The sequence below is a fragment of the Bos taurus genome, chromosome 11 (assembly GCF_002263795.3).
Source record: "Bos taurus isolate L1 Dominette 01449 registration number 42190680 breed Hereford chromosome 11, ARS-UCD2.0, whole genome shotgun sequence".
Taxonomy (NCBI): Eukaryota; Metazoa; Chordata; class Mammalia; order Artiodactyla; family Bovidae; genus Bos; species Bos taurus.
Window position 1 is genome coordinate 96266009 of NC_037338.1, and position 21715 is coordinate 96287723.

The 21715-nt window shown below is 53.3% G+C and overlaps 1 protein-coding gene and 1 non-coding gene across 13 annotated transcripts in view; one reads left to right on the forward strand and one right to left on the reverse strand.

Moving 5' to 3' along the window:
• Window positions 1–3508: 3508 nt before the first annotated feature.
• Window positions 3509–3621, forward strand: LOC112448953 (U5 spliceosomal RNA). Its single transcript, XR_003037402.1, has one exon. It is a non-coding gene; the product is annotated as a U5 spliceosomal RNA (small nuclear RNA).
• A 14054-nt stretch (window positions 3622–17675) lies between these two features.
• Window positions 17676–21715, reverse strand: part of MAPKAP1 (MAPK associated protein 1) — a 232872-nt gene continuing 228832 nt past the window's right edge. For all 12 annotated transcript variants that reach the window (XM_005213147.5, XM_024998825.2, XM_059891328.1 and 9 more), the window contains one exon: window positions 17676–18226. In XM_005213147.5, coding sequence (XP_005213204.1) covers window positions 18101–18226 — 126 coding nt within the window. In that variant the 3' untranslated portion in view covers window positions 17676–18100. The remainder of the gene's footprint in view (window positions 18227–21715) is intronic.

A 21715-nucleotide genomic window follows, 5' to 3' on the forward strand; every position in this document is an offset into this window, starting at 1 on the left:
GGTCACTTCCAGGCCTGTCTTCTCTGGATGGGAAACCCTGTGTTGGGGTTTGAGTGGAGGGGAGGGATTTTATGGCCTGGGTAAGGGGAAATGGCAGACAGGCAGGGGGTAGATGGCTTTCCCGGAATCCCAGATCGCACTTTAATAATTTGTTTCAGAATTAATGTCCATTCACGCTGTCTTCACTGTTCCAGCTCATTGGAAGATTAAATAAAAACGCGTGTCCTCCCCACCAACCCCAATGGAGGGAGACCAACCCTGTTCTTTCCGGCTGGGCTGGCTGCCTGAAGCCAGTGCAGGAAATAAATCTCTCAGAGAAAACCACTTTGCTCACACGATTTCAATCCAACAGGGCATAGTGGCCCCAGTCACTCCTTGTTTTATTTAGCTGATAATCTTTCATTGTATCAGGAGAACCTCGCGGAAGCACTGTGTCTTTACAGGCCCGTGGCCTCCCCAAACAGCTGGGCCGGGCCTCCTGGGCAGGCACGGGCTGGCTCTCTGCCCTGGGCACCCTCCCTTTGCTGCAGCCAGGTACCCAGAGAGGTGGTTGCTCAGGTGCCAGGGCACTGGGGAAGGGACTGGGGTGGCTGCCCCTGGCTGCAGGACACAGGCAGGGCCTTGGTGGGAGTGGAACGGCTGTACTTTGCTTCTGGAGACCAGGCCTCAGGGGCCCAGCTTGTGGGGGCTCATCAGCCAGAGAAGCCATGAGCAGACGACCAACCAAGACGTCACTCAGTCAGTCAGTCACTCCACAAATATTTACTGCGTGCCTTCTCTGTGCCAGGCTCTGAGAATAAGAGGGTGAGGAGACAGACAGACAGGCCCTCCTGTGTGGCAGCCGCTCCTCCTGGGGTAAGCCTTTGTCTCATCACACTGCCTGATTAAACTTTCCTGCTCTTGTACCATTTTCTCTAAGGCGTAGTTCCATTCTTTTTTCCACTTGTTTTTTTATTTCATGTGGATTATCTAGTACAGAAGCCGACACTAATTTAATAATATTTAGAAATATTAGAAGCTAATGGGCTATTCTAAAAATAAGTAAAAATAAACCTTCACATCAAAGAGAGACATGACTGGATAAAGGCAAAGAAAATCTGTCAGTCTTGGGGTTAGGAGAGAAAATCAGCCAGCATTAAGATACGAGGTGATTGCTTTATCCAATTATCTATTTCTTATTTACTAAATTATTTTTTATTATGTATCCATTAATTAGCCAATATTTATGCATTTTTCCTATTTTGTTTTGGTGTTGCCTCTTTTACACTGCTGCTGCTGCTGCTGCTGCTAAGTCACTTCAGTCGTGTCCAACTCTGTGTGACCCCAGAGACGGCCCACTTATTATGTATTAACTTTCCCACTCAAGTTCTTTGAGTTTATAAATTGTATCTATCATATTTTCATAGTTCAACCTGGATCATTAGAATGTTTTCTGTTCTCACTGGGGTTTAATAAACTTCATGTAAACATAGATTTGGCTTTCCAGGTGATGCTAGTGGTAAAGAACCTGCCTCAGTGCAGCAGACATCAGAGAAGCGGGTTCGATCCCTAGGTTGGGAAGATCCCTTGGAGGAAGACATGGCAACCCGCTCCAGTATTCTTGCCTGAAGAATCCTATGGACAGAGAAGCCTGGAGGGTTATTGTCCAAAGGGTCACAAAGAATTGTACACGACCAAAGCGACTTGGCTCGCACACAGGCAAACATAGATTTGGCTCTGATTTCTTCAACACATTTCTCATTTAAAATTTTTCTAAATGAAAAAAAAATTTTTTGACATTAATTGTAGACTTACAGGGGCTTCCCTGATAGCTCAGCTGGTAAAGAATCTGCCTGCAACGCAGGAGACCCTGGTTCAATTCTTGGGCTATGGGGTCGCACTATTCACTGTTCATAGACTTACAGGAAATTGGGAAATAGTATGAAGAGTCTGGGATACCGTTCCCCCAAAGCTATCCCCAAAGGTAATATCTTTCATGGCTGTGATACAGTATCAAAACACCAGGGTAGGCAGGTTTGAACAACTTTGCTGCTGCTGCTGCTAAGTCGCTTCAGTCGTGTCCGACTCTGTGCGACCCCATAGATGGCAGCCCACCAGGCTCCCCTGTCCCTAGGATTCTCCAGGCAAGAACACTTTAGGGCTGGATAATTTCAATAATTTCAAGTTGCCTTTGTGCTCCTGTGCCTCATCCCTTCTCCGCACTCCTTGACTGACGGTGCCTGCTTGCAGGGTCATGGGGGCACCCCTCAGTACTGCCAGGATGATGAGGTCAGGAGAGAGTGGGGGTGAATCTGATAGGACCCTGACAGATTTCGTGCTGGGCCTGCTCTGAGCCAGGGCCCTGCAGGCTCTGCAGAACCTACGGTGGATGGACAGGCAAGGTTCTTGGCTTCCAGGGCTGCCCTGAAGTAAGCCCAGACTCTGGAGCTTTCTGGTGGGAGGGAGTTAAATGCCCTTCGTGGTGGACTGAAATGTGTCCCCACAAAATTCATGTGTTGAAGGCCTAAACCTTGTACCTTAGAACATGACTATTTGCAGGCAGGGTCTTCGAAAAGGTAATTAAGTTACAGTGAGGTCACTAGGGTGGGCTCTGACCCAACAGGACTGTTTCAGCAGGGGATATTAGGACACTCACAGAGGGAGGACCGTGTAAGAACTCAGGGAGAAGGGGGCCATCTGCAAGCCAAGGAGAGAGACTCTGTAAGAAACCAGCCCTGCTTGGCTACCTGGATCTTGCACTTCCAGCCCCCAGAGGTATGAGAAAAACAATTTCTTTTGTTTAAGCCACCCAGTCTCTGGTACTTTGTTATGGCAACACTGGTAAATAAACACTCTCCAGTGTATTCATCTACATTCAGGGGAGTGAGAGAGATGGCCCCCAGAAGCTGATACCAGATAAAACCCAGATGCCCAGTTAAATTGGAATTTCAGATAAACAGTGAACAATTTTTTTAAAACATATATTGAATGGGGGCATACTTATACTAAAAAAATTCATTGTTTATCTGAAATTCCGATTTAACCAGGTGTCTTATATCTTTATTTGTTACAGCCGGCCACTCGGCCTCAGAATTGAGGCAGTGGCTCCCGCCAGGACCAAGGCTCAAGGACACACACGCCAGCCATCGCTGCCCAGAAGGGGCTGAGAGCCGGAGGCGGCTTCCTGGGCCTGAGCACTCTCCCCAAATGGTTCCATCTCCTGCACAAACATATTTATTGGGCTTGATGGCAAACAGATTATGCTTGTCCCAGGAAGGGCAATTCGAAAGAGAAAACCTTGAAGTCCGGGAAATAACGATGAGGGGAGTTAAATTAAAGTGCAGAAGACCCTCCCGAGAGATAGCGTCAGGGTGAGTTACAGGCCCGATAAGGGACTGGGGGCTCACAGAGGGGGCTCAGAAAGGTCACTCGGTGGTGCGCAGAGGACCAGGAACCATAAATACGGGGCAAGATGCCCAGCCGGGGTCGCCAGGGTGAAAATATTGGGGTCATTCCAAAAACAATTATCCTGCTTGGTTTGCTCTTCAGGTCTTGTAAATCTTTCACCTTTTATAAAAGATTTCTGGGGAAAGAAGCACTTTGGAAGCTTTAACTGATTTTTGAGGCTGCTTCTTGGTGGTTCTGCGAAAAGAAAACAGACAAAAGGGAAAAAGTAATTACCCAGCATTCTCAGGGGCACAGGGATGGGCTGACTGGATTCTTATTCCTGAGAGAGTTTAGGCTGCCCTGCCTGAGTTTTGACTCACTCTATTTGGAGTCTGGTCACAATTTAACACTTAATGCTTTTTTTGTTTTGAATCCAGTCACAGTGGGGCTCTTGGTACCCCGTGGACACTGGTTTTTGGGGCAGCTGTGGCAGCTGTGTGGCAGCCATCTTTTCAGGTGTGGTGGCCATCTTGAGTGTTGAGGCAGCCATCTTGACTGTGTGGCACTTGTCTTGGCCATGTGTACCGAGGCTCATGTGCCCACGCAGAGCCCATGAAGCTGGAAGATGGGTCTAGGCTGTCCTGGCCTAGGCTGGAGAATGGGTCTTGGCTGTCCTGCTCCATTGCATCCCCTGTATTCTAAGTGTCTAGCCAAGGGAACCCTTGTTCAAGCTCTGTGCCTCTGTCCATGTTCCAGGACAGTTGGCAGCACCAGCAGAAGGTAGTCATTCATTCCATCAAAGTTTATCGATCACCTGTTATATGCTGGCCACTGCACTGGCACTGATTCCTCAGGCTCAGCCAAGAGCTTCATCTTTGAGGCAAACACTTCCCAGCTGTTTCTGCCCCTCTGACCATACACAGTCACAAAGTTGGCTCTACCTCTGACATCTTGCTCCCATCTACTAGCTCATGTAATTGTCATGACTCTGTAGAGGAGGGATTATTAGCCCCATTTTACAGATGGGGAAACTGAGGCTCATCAAGGTGAAATGACTGGCTTAGTGTCACACAAAAATAGGGAGTGAAGCAGAGCTAGGCAACCTAGGACAGAATGGCATTATTTACAGTGTCACATGCCTCTCAGTCAAGAACTATGAAGGGTTGAGATTGCAGGGTTGGGATCAGATGAAACCTGGTCAAATTTTTTGCCCCACTTCCCCCTAGCTGTATGACCTTGGCGACTTACTGAGAACTCTGAGTCTTACTCTCCTCGTCAGTGCAATGGGCACAGGTGCTATGATCCTGCCACGGTGGTGTAGTGTAGAGGCAAGGAGCCCATGAAGCCTGGGGGCGCATAGCCCAGGCTTGGAGCCTCTCATCTCCTCTAGAGAGAGAGAGGCTGTTTTTTATACGAGAAGACAAAGAGTTTCTCCCAGTCATCTTTTGCCATCTGCCAACTCCCAACAGGATATAATTATTCAAATTGAATAAATGTTTGCTGAATGAGACTTGGACTTCCTTTAAGGTTCAGAGCAGACTGAACTGTAGAAGGATAGGGATGGGGGTCAGAGAGGGGCGTGGCTGTGGGCTGCTGTGCCGGGCCATGCCTGCCTCGTATTAAATTCAAAGCACTCATGTAGGAATACTCATTCTTCCATCCATTAAACAAACATTATTTTGTGCCAGGCTTGCTCTGGTGCTGGAGTTACTGTGAGTGCAGAGCAAGGCAAACTCAGTCCTCCAGGCCCAGAGATCACACCTGGGAATGAGAGACAGACGGGAGCGAGAGAGGCCTGGGAAGAGGCTTTTGCTGGATGATGGTGATGATGGCTGCCTGGATGAAGATGGAGTGGCCCTGATGAGCCACGTGGAAGTGTAGAGAGTAACAGGCTCAGAGAGGTAAAGCAACTTGCCTAAGGCCACACAGCTAAGAGGTGGCAGAGTTGGTCTGCTCTCAGGCTGCACCTGACCCTGCTTACCTTGAGCTGCCTGAAACAGCATGGTCACTCTAAGTTCTGAGTGACCCATATGTGGCTCTGGCAAAAAAAAAAAAAATGGTGTTTGGGAAACACTGCATATGTCAGTCCTTCCTGGCGCATGGTACATGGTACCCATTGAGGGCTCTGGGGGTTCCTGCAGGAAAAGAACCTGCTTAGCCTGCATCCTCCTGGGCTTCTGCTCCAGGCAGTGGAAGCACCTTGGCCAAGTTGATGCCTTCAAGGGATCAAAGTGCTCAGCTCTGGTGGGCCCCTCCCAGAATGCTCTGGAAAACAGAGACTGTAGTCAGTGGTAAAAGCTCGAAGGGCCAAGGAGGACCATGACAGCTCAGGCAAGCTTCCTGGAGGAGGAGGTCCTGGAGTCACACCAGCAAGGACAGCTCAGCTCAGGAATCTGCAGGGAGGCTGTGGACGTGATGGCGATGAGCTGTGGCTTGAGGGGCCAAAGGGGCCCTGTTCAAATCCTGGCTCTGCTCTTAGTCACTATGTGACCTTGGGGAAATGACAGGACTCCTCTGAGCCTCGATTTCCTCATCTGTAAAATGGGATCATGCCAGAACCTCAGGTGATTCTCAAGGCTTTAGCCCAGGGTGGCTGGGAGGACCATTCCACCTCTAAGAGTGTCAATCTGGCAATGGAGAAGGAGGGCTGTTCACACTTTTTTTTTTCCTCTGAAGAACTAGAGACTCTGTAAAATATTCCTTGACCTGAAAAAGCCCCAACTGGACGCTCCTGTGGGTCTGTTACAGACACGACTTTGCAAATCAGATGTGACAGGCGAATGTGTGCCAAGATGGTGGCCAGCTGTTCGGCGGTAGGGAAGGGGCTGCTTAGAGACCCTCACAGCCTCCTTCGAGAGCAGACGCCGCCAGGCTCGCTGTGCCCCGAGCACAGGTGTGTGAGGACGCGTGCCCTACCCGGGGGCAGCAGGGATGGGCAGGGGCAGGCGGCTCACACACGTACACACCACACATACCACACACACCTTGTACACCACACACACTCATATCACACACACATACCAGAAACTCGTGCCACACACGCCATACACAAACACCACACACACTACACAGTCATACCACACCACACACACACTCACATGATTCACTGCCTGTTATACACACCACACACACTCACACCACACTCACCCCACACACTCACATCAGACACTCACACCACACACACCATACACCATATGTTACACACACCACACTCACTCGCACCACACACACACGCCTTACACACCACGTGCACTGCACACACACTCACACCACACACACACACCCTCACACAGCCCACCATTCCCCAGAGACGCTGTGGTTGGAGGGAAGCCTCGCCTCCCTCGTGCCCATGTGGAGGAGGTGGCCCACGAGGGGGAGCACTGGGGTTGGAGTCAGAAGTGGGTCCTCCTCACGGGGCAAAGCCTCTTTAGCCTTTAGGTCTTGTTACTGTGGAAGGATGCCACGAGCTTCTGCTTCAGGGGAATTTTGAGAATACTGTTTGAGTAGGTATTTAGCACAGTGGTTGGTACACGGCAACTGCTAAAGAGATCCATGGACTCTACCTGCCCCACTTCCTCTGCTCTGGTGACTGGGGTCCAGCCTCGATCCCCGTGTCCTGGGAGAGCTGCCATTCACAGCGGCCCGCCCCCGGCCACAGGGATTGGCCAAAGGATAAAAATGTGGCTGCCGTCAGGCCAACCAGACCCCTGTCCTGTCCTGTGTATATGCATGGGGATAAGAAGTCCCTCCTTCTGAGGTTCCAAAGCCTGGAACAGTCTGGAGCTGACCTGGAGGATGCCCTTCTTGGGGCAGAGAGTGAGGTCCAGACATGGGACAGCAGAGTTGCAGGTGATCAGGGTGACGCAGGCATTGGCCGAAGGTCTGTCTGCTGCTGACACGCACGCTGATGAAAGGCTGGTCTTATGGGAGGCGAGTGTCATCTTAGCACTGCTCTGTGAGAGCCTAGGACGTCGGTCCTGTTCCCAAGAGCCCCTCACAGCATCCTAGGGAGGGGCACAGATTAGACCCTCCCCAGAGACAAAGGCTTCCTTTCCTAACACGGATGGGAGAGAACAGTGATCTGGGCAGAAGCCCTCAGGAGCCCTACCTTCCACAGTACAGGGAGGATTTATTGGGTAATGATCAACACGGCCATTTGGCAGAGGTCTTTGTGCACACTGAGTCCCCGGGCCTCAAGGTGCCCCAGCAGCGAGGACTCCTAAGCCCACAGGGAGCCGAGGAGCCCTTTCTCAATCACGCTGATCCACACGGATGGGGTTGGACTCTCTGGCTGCTCTCCTTCCACTTGCTTGATTTCTTCCTCTTGGGGTTTCTTACCTCAGAATCTGACCTCCCCCGGCGTCCACCAGCTTGCCATCTTCCAGTTGGATCCACCGGATCCAGGAGTGTTCCCAGCCCCCAGCTGCAAAGGGCTCTATGAGGGGAAGGAGGTGTCTGCCTCCACTCTTGTTCCACTTCTGGTCACCCACGCTCCAGGGACTCTCTTGGCCCTGCTGTCCACAAGTTCCCAAAGGGAGGCTCTGGGTCAGCTCATCTCTGTACCTTCTGGCCGGAGCTGGGCTTGGCACAAGGTAGTCACTGGCGGACACTTCCTGACTGAAGGTCGAGCACTTACCTTCCTCAGAGTCGGGGAACTCACTCCGCACCAGGAAGCCAACTCATTGGTGGCTGCTTGGAGAGGGATCCCTTGGGCCTCTTCTGGGGCAGGCTCAAGGGGGATCCCTACCTGGACCCCGGGTCCTCCCAGTATCACACACTGGCAGCATCTTCCTCCCGCCAGGCCTTCCTTCTCACCAGGTTGGAGATGCACTTTGTAAATCTAGGTTAACAAGCCTACTGCTTTCATTGCAGTCGGAGCCCAAAGTGTGGTTCATCTCCTTCGATCAATGCATTATATCATCCCCTGAAAGTGATTAGAAAGCAGAGCCATCATCTCACTGGATTTCAGGTCTTCATACTGTAAATTTCTCATTCTGGTTAATGATTGCTTGGACGGATGGCCAGGCGAGCCTTTCACCACACATTGAGTTGTGGGTGATGACTCCTACTGTGCTGGGTCTTCTCACCAGGAAGGCTTTGTCATTTCTGACCCCATTTCACAGATGGGTACTCAGAGACATGGAGGGATTCACTCAGGAGCCTGGCGTGGTGACCCATGGCAGGGGGTGTGGGCAGGCCAGAGCAGCCCGAGACCCCAGAGTTCAAGGCTGGTGGGCTGGGTGCCCCAGGCAGCCCTCAGCCCTTGAGCCCAGGGAGGCATGACGTCCCCACCCTGCTTTCCACCCAGACTGCCATGAACACTCCTCCCTGTCATTTTCAGAGCCTCCCCTGGCTGTCCTTGGCTTTGCTCCAAGAGGGAACTGGTGGGACTAGTGGGAAGCTACAGCCCATGGGCCAATCACAGGTCTTTGCAGAGACACCCTTGGGCATCTCCATGGCTGGGGGATGAGGTCTTAGTCTAGGAGCTGGAGTGGGGATACAGATCAGTTAAAATGATCTGCTCTGGCTCCCATACGTCATCACCCTGGAGCCCTTAGCCAGGCCAGCCAGTGCATCCTGGCGGTCACCTCTGCAAAGCTGATAACCTCCCCTTTCATAACATAGTCTGTGCACTGACTCCGACATGGCCCCATCTTGGGGCCAGAAAACAGGCACAGAGAACACGTCCAGGTCACCTGCAGGCAAGTGGCGGAAGTCGGGTCTGAGCTGGGCAACTGGACTGCAGAGCTCAGGCTTCTAACTGTGGCCGGCTCCAGGCCATCTGGCACCCTGACCTGGGCTGTTGTGAGGAGTCCTCCCATAAAGCCACCCCTGTGTTTATTTGATAAAATCACAGCCACACCAGCAAGGAAACTGAGACTTCTGACACCTCCCAGGACTCCAGGGTTTGACTCAGATACTCCTCAGCCCAGAGGAATAACTCCCACAATGGGGATGGGCACAGAGGTTTGGGGGTAACCTAATTCTAGAACTTTCTCTCCTAATTTACAGCCTTCCCCAGCCCTTTCCTCTAACGCACAGCAGCTAAGCCCTTAGAAGAACCAAGGGCTTGAAGAATGCTAAAAATTTAATGTATGTTAAAAGGGTATTAAATTCTAAACTGAAATTTACATGGGAATATGACATTAAAATATTTTTAGCTTTCAGGAAGCTGGGGGCTGGAATGCTATAATATAGACAAATTTTATCATTTTAAAAAGAATTAGCCTCACAGTATTTCTTACGTATTCATAGAGTTAATGCATGAAGATATGAACCCTGCCCGGGGCTACTCAGCAAGGCAGGCAGTGCCGGTGAGGGGAGAGGGCTTGTGGTAGGGCCCTGGGAGGGGGCCTAGGCCCCCAGCTGGATGGGTCAAGGGACTTCCCTGGGGTTCTGGAGATGCCCCCTGAGGCCTACTGGCAGGGGGAGGCCTTGGCACACATGTTCCCAGTACGTGACTTGGCACCATCTCCATGGCTACTTGTTGCTGTTGTCGTATAGTTGGAAGGTTGTGTTTGACTCTCTGTGTTTGCAGATCATGGACTGCAGCACATCAGGCTTCCCTGTCCTTCACTATCTCCCAGAGATTGTTCAAACTCATGTCCATTGAGTCGGTGATGCCATCGAACCATCTCATCCTCTGTCGCCACCTTCTCCTCCTGCCCTCAATCTTTCCCAGTATCAGGGTCTTTTCCAATGAGCTGGCTCTTCGCATCAGGTGGCCACAGTATTGGAGCTTCAGCATCAGTCCTTCCAATAAATATTCAGGGTTGATTTCCTTTAAGATTGACTGGTTTGATTGCCTTGCTGTCCAAGGGACTCCCCAGTGCCACAGTTCGAAAGCATCAGTTCATCTTTCAACTTTCTTAATGGTCCAACTCTGACCGTTGACAACTGGCTACTTGTTACTCATCCCCTACGGTGCACCAAGTCAGTGACCCTGAAGATGAGATTTTGTCCCAGTTGTGCAGATGAGAAGATGGCTCAGAGAGGTTGAGTCATGAGTCCAAGGTTACACAGCAAGAAAACAGATTTTCATTCCTTCTTCTGCAGATTCTTAGCTCAGTCTTGAGGCTGGCCCTCACCCACCTGGCCACCCCCTCCCTCAGTGGCTCCCAGTGGGTGGAGCAGGGCTTCCCTGGGTCCCAGCCCTGGCCTGCAATCCACTCCCACTACAGCTGCTGGCTCTCATCTGTCCAAGGCCTCTCAGATAAAGTGCACCCTCCTTGCCAGGCGAGGGGGCTTGGAGGAGTCAGCCCCTATGTCTCTGCTGCAGCCTGAGGGTCAGGCCCTGCCCAGGCCCTGGGCTCAGATGTTTGTGGGCTGAAAGGGTCAGTTCACGTAGCGAGTGCTTGCTGCTACCGCCTCCAGGCCAGGCCCTGGGCTGGACCCAAAGATAACTCAGGCCTACCCTATCCCCTAGTACTGGGGTTTGCCCTCAGGAAGTCTGTGACTGAGTTTTTTCCAGAAAGAGTCTTTGGAGGGCCAGGAAAAGAGGGCTGGGAGATGTGACTGTGCCTTTAACAGTTCAAGTGTGTGAGGCTTCAGGATTGAACCTGGGTCTCAAGGGCACATTGTTTAGCCACGCTGGTGCCCTCCCCACCGGTCTGCGGGGTCAGGGCATCGGAGACAGGAGCTGGGGGAGGGTGAGAGGCAGGCACCAGTGACCAGACACCAGGTGACTTGAGGGTCATCGAGCTGAGGCTGAGCCCACAGTGTCCTGGGAGAGGGCGGGAGGCCTTGAACGACAGATGGAAGGGAGACGTTTTCCGTTCACTGCCATAGGGTCCCATCTCGCTGGTGGCCGCCCGGCCACCAGTCTTCAGAGACAGCGTCCGGCTTCTCAATGAGGAGGGGGGCAGACAGAGGTGGGTCCCTGACTCAGCTGCCCCTCCGCCCGCCCACCTCTGCTCCAGGCACCATCTCAGAGCAGAGTGACACAGACTCCGCAAGTGACAGCAAAGCCCCATCTGCCAGGGGTCACGGTGGAGGCAGGCCAGGCAGAGCCGGCGGTGCCAGCTGGATGTCGTCCCTGGGAAGCCACGCACCCAGAGCCCACACCTCTGAGATGAGCTGTCTTGCTGTCTCCATTTTATTGACAGGAACACTGAGGTTCCAAGAGATGACACGTATCCTCAGTCACCCTGCTGATCAAGGCAGGGCTGGGATTCCTGCCTGGGCTCTGTGACTTCAGGCCATGGCTGGGTCCTGGTTGCCCTCAGGAGCTCCCCAGCCCCTTCTGGGTGGTGATAGCTGAGCGGCCCAGCAGGCAGTCCCCCACCCCAACTGGGACAGGGCGAGGAATGGGGCTCAGCCTGGCTGAGCTGTGATCCCGAGAGACATCGCCAGCCAGGCCAGGAAATGACCACTTGCTGCCCGGCGGCCACCTCCCAGCTGCCACCCCTCCGGGAGGTCACTCATTGGCAGTTAAAAATCTATTGTGACTTGTCAGAAAAATGAATAAATGGGCACATTATTTTTTCATTCCAGACCTCAGCATCTGTTTGTCTAATCAGGAAGGAGAGTGGGGAAGTCGGCAAGGGCTGCCGTGTGCGTTTTATGTAAGTTTTCCTCTGTCAGAGGAGTTTAAATGGGTAATGAACAGGCCGTGGTGATTTGAAATATAATCCCATTACGCTGACGAGATTACGGGCCTTCGAGACTTCACAAATCACTCTTAGGGCTTTTACAGCAAACACCACCCTGTTGGGATTCTGCGTTTAAGCAGAGGTGTTTGGTGGGAACACAATGTGACAGGCTTAACCCTTTCCATCTCCTGCCTGCCTTTCCAGAGAGCACGGGCCTCTCCATGAGGCCTCGGGGAAACTTCAGGATCCAGGGTACTTGGGCCGCGTCAGATGGAGGCCCAACAGGGCTGGGGACAGCAAGCGGGGTCGGTGGGAGGTGGGGAAACCTCTCCATCACTTTCCAACTGCATGGCCTCAGCTGAGGCTTCTCTTTGCCTCAGTTTCCTAATCTAGAAAATGGGGATTCGGTGGGCCTGAGGCTAGACCCCGGAAATGGTGAATAAAATAGCAGCTAACCTTGGTTGAGAGCCTCATAAGAGGCAGGGGGCGGGCACTGACAAAGTGTGAAATTAGCTTATGTTCATCAGCGTGGGAGGCGTGACTGTGGTCCCACATGTGATTTCAGGGGTAGGTACGGGGAGATTTTTCAGTTTGAACAGTTATGTGTATATGGATTATTTAGTTATTTATTTGGTGGTGTTGGGTCCTAGTTGAGGCACACAGGATCTGTAGTTGTAGCATGTGGGATCTAGTTTCCTGACCAGGGATTGAACCTGGGCCCCCTGCACTGGGAGCCTGGAGTCTTAGCCACTGGACCACCAGGGGAGTCCCAGTTATGTTTTTATTGTAATGTACACCAACATGCATACATGCTGCACATCGAATCCATGACTCCACAGCCATTCTTGTTCAGGATGAGGTTTAAGGTAGAGAAACTTCCCTGGCTTTATTAGGGCTTCCCTAGAATCCATCTGCAATGCGGGAGACCCATGTTCAATTCCTGGGTTGGGAAGATCCCCTGAAGAAGGGAAAGGCTACCCACTCCAGTATTCTGGCCTGGAGAATTCTATGGACTGTTTAGTCCATGGGGTCACAAAGAGTCGGACATGGCTGAGCAACCTTCACTTTAAGGTGGAGAAGGCTTCCTTGGTGGCTCAGGCAGTCAAGAATCTGCCTGCAATGCGGGAAACCTGGGATTGATCCCTGGATTGGGAAGATCCCTTGGAGAAGGGTATGGCCACTCCAGTATTCTTGCCTGAGAAATCCCAGGATAGAGGAGCCTGGCACACTACAGTCCATGGGATCTCAAAGAGTTGGACACGACTGAGCAACTAACACTTTAAGGTAGAGAACAGTGTTAGCCTGGATCAGTTTAAAGGGAAAATATTTCACTGCAGATGAGGTGCAATCTTGGGGGGAGGCCTGTGAATGGGCATCTTTGGTGGCAGACATTGCAATTGCTTATAAGCACTTGTGACTCCCCATCCTTGGGTGGTCACATCCCTCTGTCCCCTTGAAGGAGGCAGCCCCAGGTGGCTGATTCTGTTCAATGAAATGTGAGCGAAGGTGGGAAGGGTTGCTTTTGACCCATAGCATCTCATTGTTGCTGCCCTTCTCTAGCCCTTCTGTCCCCTGCCCAGGCTTCAGTGGAAGACCAAGGATGGCGGGACCATACTCTGTTTGACGAGAAATAAGCCTTTGCTGTGTTAAAGCCACTGGGGCCTTTGGGCTGTTGGTGTCACTGTAGCCCAGCCCGTCTGGCCTAGTAAACTCATCCAGTCCTCACAAGACTCCTTTGAAGAAGGCTTTATTGTCCCATTTTACAGAAGAGAAGACTGAGGCTCAAAGAAGTAAAGCAGCTCATCCGAGGACACACTGACCAGGAGACAACTGAAATCTGAGCGCTGTCTGCCTGACCCCAGGGGCTGCTTTCATAGGAGGGCGCTCAGTGAGCGTTCATGTCACGGAATCAGTTGGCAAGGAAGGACAGGAGGGCAGGGCCCCCAGGGCTGGCTCTGGGACTTGGGCAGGGTGCAGGCCTGCAGAGCAGGGCCCCCAGATCCAGCTGTCTGTCCCCAGGGCAGAGGGCTAAAGCCCGGCTCCTGCGTGGCCCCCTTCCAGACACCAAGGAAGCTGGTCTTGGCACTTGTCATGGCAGCTTCTTTGGACTCTGGAACTCCAGGAGGGGACAGCTCGGGCCTGGCCAGGTCCCCTCTCAGGGAGGGCACTGCTGGAGGAGAACGTGGCATCTGGGCAATTGGACTAAGTGAGATGACGGACGCCGACATCGTGTGGCCACTTATCAGGGGTTCACGCACCATGCGCTGGGCACGTGCCATCTCACTGTCTTGCTTCCAGCGCTGCAAGTGGGCGTCTCACCCCACCATACAGACGGGGCACAGAGGACCCAGCCTCGTACCTGGAGGAGCGAGGCTGCGGGGTACAGGACTGGGATTTGGGCCGGGTTTGGGGCCAGGCTGTGGAGCCTGTGACCCAGCCCACACCCGGCCCATGGTCCCTGCAAGGCTCTGGGGTGAGTGTGCTGCTTGTGCCCAGTGAGGAGGCTCAGCTCACGGGCCCGGGTGTGGGGACTGGATCTGCCCCTGGCTCTGCCCCCTGAGCCCTCTGACCCCGGCTCTGCCCCCTGACCCCGAGCCAGGAAGCCCCTGCTTTCTCCTTCCTTTCCTGCGGCTTCTCCTGGAAGGAGGCGCACAGCCTAGGAAGCACCAGAGGAGGTGGTGGGAGCCGTGCCAGGAGCTGGGACGGTCCTGCCAGGGCTGCCAGGAGGCCGCGGTGGTCCCTCGGGGCGCCAATGTGGGCAAAGGGAGCAGACCGGGGGCGGGGGGGGGGCAGAGGCACTGACCCTCCTCCCCGCCTTGCCTCCTCTCCCGTCTCAGGGCCCCTTCTCTGGCCCCCATGGTGGCGCCATCCTCGCTGTTGAGGAAGCTCAGACGCTGCTGACGCTGGGCCGGGTGGTGAAGCCACCGCGTCTCCTCCCGGGGACACTGGGAAGCAGGGGCTTCCTTCTCCCCTGGGAGCTGCAGCGGCTCAAGAAGCCAACCCTGTCCCGCTCAGCAGGGCTGCCAAGGGGCCTGACGAGATGGCCTGGCCTGGCGCTGTCTGCTGCCCCCCACATCTCATGTCCCCAGGTCCCCAGCCCCCTGTGGATCCCACTGCTCTTCTCTCCACTAGCACCTGCCAGGCCCAGGCTGGTCCCCACGCGGCTCGCACGGTGCTCACTGCGGGGCAGCCTGGGGGTTCACCCGCCATCCCTTGGCCTCACCGGGCTGCGAGCGTCATGATGACCAGGTCAGGTCTCTGCTCCCTTCTATCCTGAGGTCTCCCAGTCCTTCAGCTGGGGAACTGGGGACCCCAGGGGGCAGCTGGCAGGTTCGAGGGACGTGACAGCGGAGGGAAGCCCCTTCCAGTTTTTTAACCCATGGAGAGAAGACTCGGAGGGGTATCAGCGTGGTCTCCACCTAGCTGAGGGGCCTCCCAAGGCAGTGGGGACACTGGTCCCGGGGACCAGGGAGGAGAGGGGTCAGGAGGAGCCGCTGCTCCAGGTGGGGAGAGAGGCCCGGCGTGGGGTGCTGAGGAGTCCTGGGGAGGGGAGACCGAAGAGGCCACCGAGGGCAAGTGCTGACCTGAGGGCAGCGTGCTGTCTGCAGGCCGAGGACCACAGCCTGGGAGGGACCGTCCACTTGCTGCTCCAGGGAGGGGCTGGATGGAGCGCGCTCAGTGAGCCTCAGCTCTTAGGATTCTTGTCCAGACACAGTGCAGCTCCTGCAGGTTGTGCAGGACAGAAACCTCTGGAAGGAAGTCTGGGCTCACTGTGATTCTGAGACATTCAAGACATTCTCCAGAAGGGTCTGCAGGGACCACCTACTCCAGCACCTGCACTAACAGATGAGGAAACTGAGGCCCTAGGAGGCAGCGCCCAGCAGATCTGCAGCCCGTGGCCGTGGAGGGCAGGCCCGGAGTCTCAGGGCACAGCTCCCGTTCATCCGCTTTTGTGTCCTGGATGGAAGGCGAGACCCTTCCGAGCCCCGAGTCCTCATCCCTGGAATGGTGGTGGTGACAGAACCTGCCTGAGGCTGGCTGCAGTCGCCTGGGCCTGTGCATATTCACAAGGGGCCGGCACACAGCCTGCCTGACGATGGGGGCCGCTCAGTAACCCGTGGAGGCCGGGGCTCCAGGGACCACTGCTTGGGCCTGTCAGCCATCCAGACTCGGTAAAGGCCCCGTCCCGAGTCACCATCAGGTTAGTGAGGGGCACCTGGGGCCAGGTCAGGGGACACACTGGAAGGCGGGGGCAGGGCCTGTTGGGTCACTTGAGTGTAACCCGGGTGTGCCAAGCTGCTTGGTAAAGCCTGGGAGACAGGTAAGAGATGCTCACAGAATTACTTTAAAATCCAGGTGTGGGCTGTGAGAGCAGCAGAGGAAAAACTGAGTTTTACCAGTCTCGGTGGACCTGGGCAGTGGTTTGTGTTTCTCTTAAATTACTCCTTCAAGTGTGTGCTGTGCCAACTGTACGGAGCTGTATTCCATGATACTAGAATGGTGTTGCTTCTGTAATGGAAGGAGGTGATGATTTCAATGTCAGCCTTGAGTGAAGAGGATCATCCTGTCTTGCTCAGGATTAAAGGAGACCCATGGAGCGTTTCAGAGCCGCTTGGTACATCAACTGTCAGCAAACGTCACCACCCAGCGTGATCCATGGTGGTCACCGTTCTTTACCAACATGTGCTCGAGACTTCAAGAATTCAAAGCAATACGCAGAAGAAGGTGTTTATGACTTTTATTTTAATATTGAATATGTCACAAGATTTAATGACCAAATTAGTCATTTATATTTTTCAAAGATATCTAAATATAAAATTGCTAAAAATTCAAATACAGATAGCAAGCTACAAATAATATTTCTTTTGTTTCTGGGGTGGGTAGCAATGGAAGACATTAGAAAAGGGTGCTTCTGTTGGCTGAACAAATATCAGAATGAAGGCGGAATTCACTAGGACGCCCCTGTGCAAATGGACCCTCGAATGTCAGAGGCTGTTTCAGCCATGTCGCTTCCTGTTCGACAGTTAAAAAAAAATATTTTTGAAATGCAGTTCCTCGGTGAAACCTCGGTCCTGCCACCCTGGCTGGGGACTGAGCGAACGGACGTCACCCTGGGAGGGACCACCGAGGCAGCAGGCTGGCCTGAGAGGTGGGTGTCAGCAGACGCCCGTTCCCTTGCCCCCACCCCCGGGAGTGGGACCTCTGGCAGCAGCTCCCCCACACCGAGGCCTCCAATGAAGTGAAAGCAGTGGCTTTCCTGCCGCTGAGACCAGGGGGCAGGCATTGTGAAGAGAGAAGAGTCTTCAGAGTCCAGGGCAAGCCCACGTGCGGGTCTGACCGTCGGCTCAAACTCAGCCTGGCTACTGAGGAAACAGCAGCTCGGCGTGACCCCCGTTTCCCCGCGCCCCGAGCTTGACGTGCAGCCCTGCCTTCCTGAAGTCAGAGGTGCTGGAGAAGCTGAGGAGAGAAGGCTTCTGAAGGGGTGGGTGGCGCAGCCCTGGACACACATCACTACGTCCCCTCCCGAACTTCAGTAAGATGCTATCCTCAGAGCAACACGCTCATTTAAACAAATGGCATAGTTAAAACTATTGACTAAACCCTAAACATTTCTTCTGAAAAATCGAGCCATAGCTTTTCCAATCTGCCTGTTCAATATGGGGAGCAGATTTTAAAGAGAATAACATAATCAATCCTGCCCCAAAGAATGGTCCGTCATACCAACCATGATAAAGAGTTTATTAAAAGGAAGAAGAAAAAAAAACAGAAATGTACACTTTTGTTCTTTGCTTGTTTTAGGAAATTTGATCAAGCTGCAAGGACACGTCTGGGCGCAGCTATGTACATCCTCGCGCGGGGCCATCAGGCAGTGAAGATGGCGGAGCCTCTCATGGCTCCGTGCCGTGTCGTCCGGCCCCGGGCACTGCTCGTCGAAGCCGCTGTCACTCAGGCTTCGGTCCCGTGGAAACGTCCCCAGCTCTGTCCGAGGGGGTGCCCCCCCTTCCCCTGGAGCCCACCAGCCCTGTCCCCGTGAGCCGGGAGCCTGGCCCCCCCGAGGACCGCAGGGCACAGGATGGGCGAGAGCCACCTGGCCCAGCAGGCAGCTCTGAGCTCCGGCAGCAGACTGAAGCTGGAGAACGCCGTCACTGCTGCCCTGATTTCTTTTCCTTCTGGAAGCTGAAGCTTGTACGTCTGTTCAGTTTTCTTTGTTTTTGAGCGAAATAGTCAGCCCGGGCAGTGCTTGCTCGCGATTCCAGTATGTAGTTAACCTAGAAAGCAAGAGGACACAGCCCAGTCACTTCCAGCCACCCTCTGCTCACCCAGGACGAGCGAGGGAAGAGCCCGGCCCTGGGCTGGGCAGCCCCTGGGTCCGGTGCTCCCCTGGGTCCGGTGCTCCCCTGAGCACAGAGTCTGGTCATCACCACGACCCTGAAGGGTGGGCTCGAAGCCCACTGCACGATGGGGAACAGGTCTGAAGAAGACACGTGGCTGTGCAGGCCTTTGAGTCTCTGGTGCAGCTTTTCTGATTCCTGAGCCTGAGTTCCCTCCTTACCATGTGCTGCCTCCCAGAACCTCCCTGGTTCTGTCCCCGCCTGCTGTGCGGCCCTGGGCTCACACACAACTTCCCCGAGCCCCGCTTAGCTTGCCTGAAAGACAAGACATCACAGGGATGAAAACCAAACCAAAATAAGGCTCTGTGTTCAGCCTCCCAGCAGTTGGGGTACTTCCAAGCTCAAAAGCGCCCCACTAGCTGTGGCTCATTTGATAAAAAGTAAAGTGAGGCTCAGAGAAGGGGACCGAGATGCCCTGGATTACCAAGAGGTCACGGGCAAAGTTGGCACAGGCACCGTGGGAACCCTGGGCAGGGGCACAGCTGGGCTGCCTCCCAAGTGTCAACCTTGCTGCTACCCCTGAGGTCTCCTGGGCTCTTTTCAGATCCCCCCATGCTGGGTGGCCACTGCCACCATCACCTCTGGCACTGAGTTCCTGTCCTGTCTGAGCCTCGTCCCATGCTTGGCTCACGTTGCAGAGGGAAAATTAAGACTTGGTTCCTGACCCAAGGAGCTCACAGCCTAGTGAGTGACCAACAGAACAAGCGTGACAACAGATACAGAAGGAGCAAAAAGGAACGGGGACAGTAACTAATGGGAACATGTGGGGCAAGGGGATAAAGGAGCTGGGGTTTGAGGGATAAATAGGAGTTTGGGGTGTACAAGGGATAGGGAGAACCAGCATGCATCGAGGCACAACAGTGGGACACAGCAAGGGGGTGTTCACGGCCATTCAGAAGCTGAGGGGCCAGACACAGTGAGGCAGGGAGGAGCCAGGGAAGGGCAGCAGTGCTGTGATCAGACCTGCGCCCGGTACGAGGGTGAGCCCCTGGCTGGGAAGGGGCACAGGGCAGCAGCAGTGACTGGAGCACTTTTCAAGGATGACCTCATTTAACCCTCACAACAGCATTAGGAGAAGAGGCTGGCAGAGGATGAGGTGGCTGAATGGCATCACCGATTCAATGAACGTGGACCTGGGCAAACTCCAGGAGATGGTGCGGGACAGGGAGGCCTGGCGTGCTGCAGTCCATGGGGCCGCGAAGAGTCGGTCATGACTTAGCGACTAAACAACAACAACGGCCTTAGGAGGAGGTGGCTGCTATTGTTATCCCCACTGTACAGAGGAGAAAACCGAGGCTCAGAATGGTAATGCCGTTTACTTGAGGTTACGGAGCTTGTAAGAATTTGGGTTAGAACCTGAATCAGTTCTCTGGCTCCCCACCTTCTCAGAGCCCCCCATCCCCTCACCTCCTCAGACTCCCCTTGTCCTACTGCCCCAGCAGCCCTCTGGCTGGGCCTGTCTGTGAACCAACACCGTTTCTCTCCAACCTCAAAGATCTGAAAGTTAAGAAACCTGAATACTCCTGGCTAGAGAACTGAGCCACCCCTTCTGTTGATTCTACACTGGGGGCCACGTGTCCTGCCCCGAGGGGAGAGGCCTCTGCTGATCGAGGAAGAACGGAGGTGCTGGGGGTGGGGAGCAGTTCAGACGGCCTGGCTCGTGTGGGGCTGGGGCTCTGTCACGGCAAACTTTCTGCTCTGATAGTCGCCAGCAGCAGGCGTTAAGGGCTGGTGTCTGAGTACAGAAGGCTTGACACGCTCGGCCCGCTGCCTCGCCAAGTTACCAGCTGAGAGCAATAAATCATGAGGCCGGCAGGGCCGGGTGATGACGTGGGACACCACAGACGATGCATGGAAAGAAGGGGCTTTATCATGCTTAATAAGAGCAATCTTTGGATTCAGTTGTTTGCACAATCAGCCAGCCTACTGTTTTCAGTGTATTTTTGGCACATGTAACTTGACAAGAGCATTTAAAAATGATCCTTAACAGGCCAAGTATTTCCTAAATTTATTATCTTCAATGCTTTGTGATAATCACATAGATAATTTTAATGGAAGATTAATGTAATAATCAAAAGATAAAAACGCCCTTTGGTCTGCCATTAGCTGGTTAATATGCTGTGGCTTAAAACTTGCACAATTTTATGCACTATAGAGTGTTTCACTTTCAATGCATTTTACAGCTTAAGGCATAAAAATATAGGGAGTTTTCATGGTCAATAAAATCACAGCCTCCATCACTCGATCATGAGAAGAACCCAACCTGAAGAGACCAATGATTCCTCTGAGATTCATCTCGAAGCCTGCAGAATTAGGGACCACACGTGGCTTAGCTCAACTCTATCTCAGGTGGGGTGGGGGTGGGGGAGTCTGGGACTGCTCAGCTGTGCGCTACCTCTGTGCACTCTGGAGCCTTGGGCCTCTATATTTTCATCTATAAAGTGGGGGTATTAGTGTCCACAGGCTTCCCAGGTGGCACAGTGGTAAAGAATCCACCTGCCAAGGCAGGAGACACAAGAGACACAGGTTCGATCCCTGGGTCAGGACGATCCCCTGGAGTAGGAAATGGCAACCCACTCCAGTATTTTTGTTTGGGAAACCCCATGGACAGAGAAGCCTGGCGGGTTAGAGTGCATGAGACTGCAAAGAGTCCGACACAACTGAGCTCACACACATACACAATAATGTCTACATGGGGCAGGGCAGTTGTGAGAATGAAATGAGATCATGTACATCAAAGGTCTTGTAGACAGTTGGTGCTCAATAAATGGGTCCCATGGGGAAAAAGACAATGAGATAAAAATAATTTGATGGCAAGCTGCCTATTTGTAATGGTCTGACATCAGCCTCTCATCCTTGTTTCCTCCTTTCAGTTTCAGTCTAAAGCTCTTGTTTTCTGTGAAACTCCTTAATTCTAGAACCACCACATACACTACTGGTGTCGATGACCAACTTGAGAAGAACTCTGACGGAAGCATTTCCACCAAGTGGGGCCACAGTCACTGAGTATCGGTGCAAAGCCCCACGAAAACACTGGCAGTGGCAGATCAGGATAAGTATTTAAATTGCTTTAGAAATCAGAGATTGGAAATGTGAAATTTAATCTTCCATCAGGATCGCGACCATTAGCTTCTCTAAGTAAATCAGGCTGGGACTCTCCTGGAGACTCGAGCACGATGCAATATTTCTACAAGCATTTTCATATGAAAACAGACAATTTAGGGAAGGCGCTAGGCCTCGGGGATTTTGCAGAAAAGCATCTGCTTCCAGGGAGCATTTGGTCCTGGAAAATGATTTCTCTGCACTTGTTCTTCCGCAGTCTCGCACTGAAGTCATAAACCTGTGTTTCTGTCATCAATCTGCTGT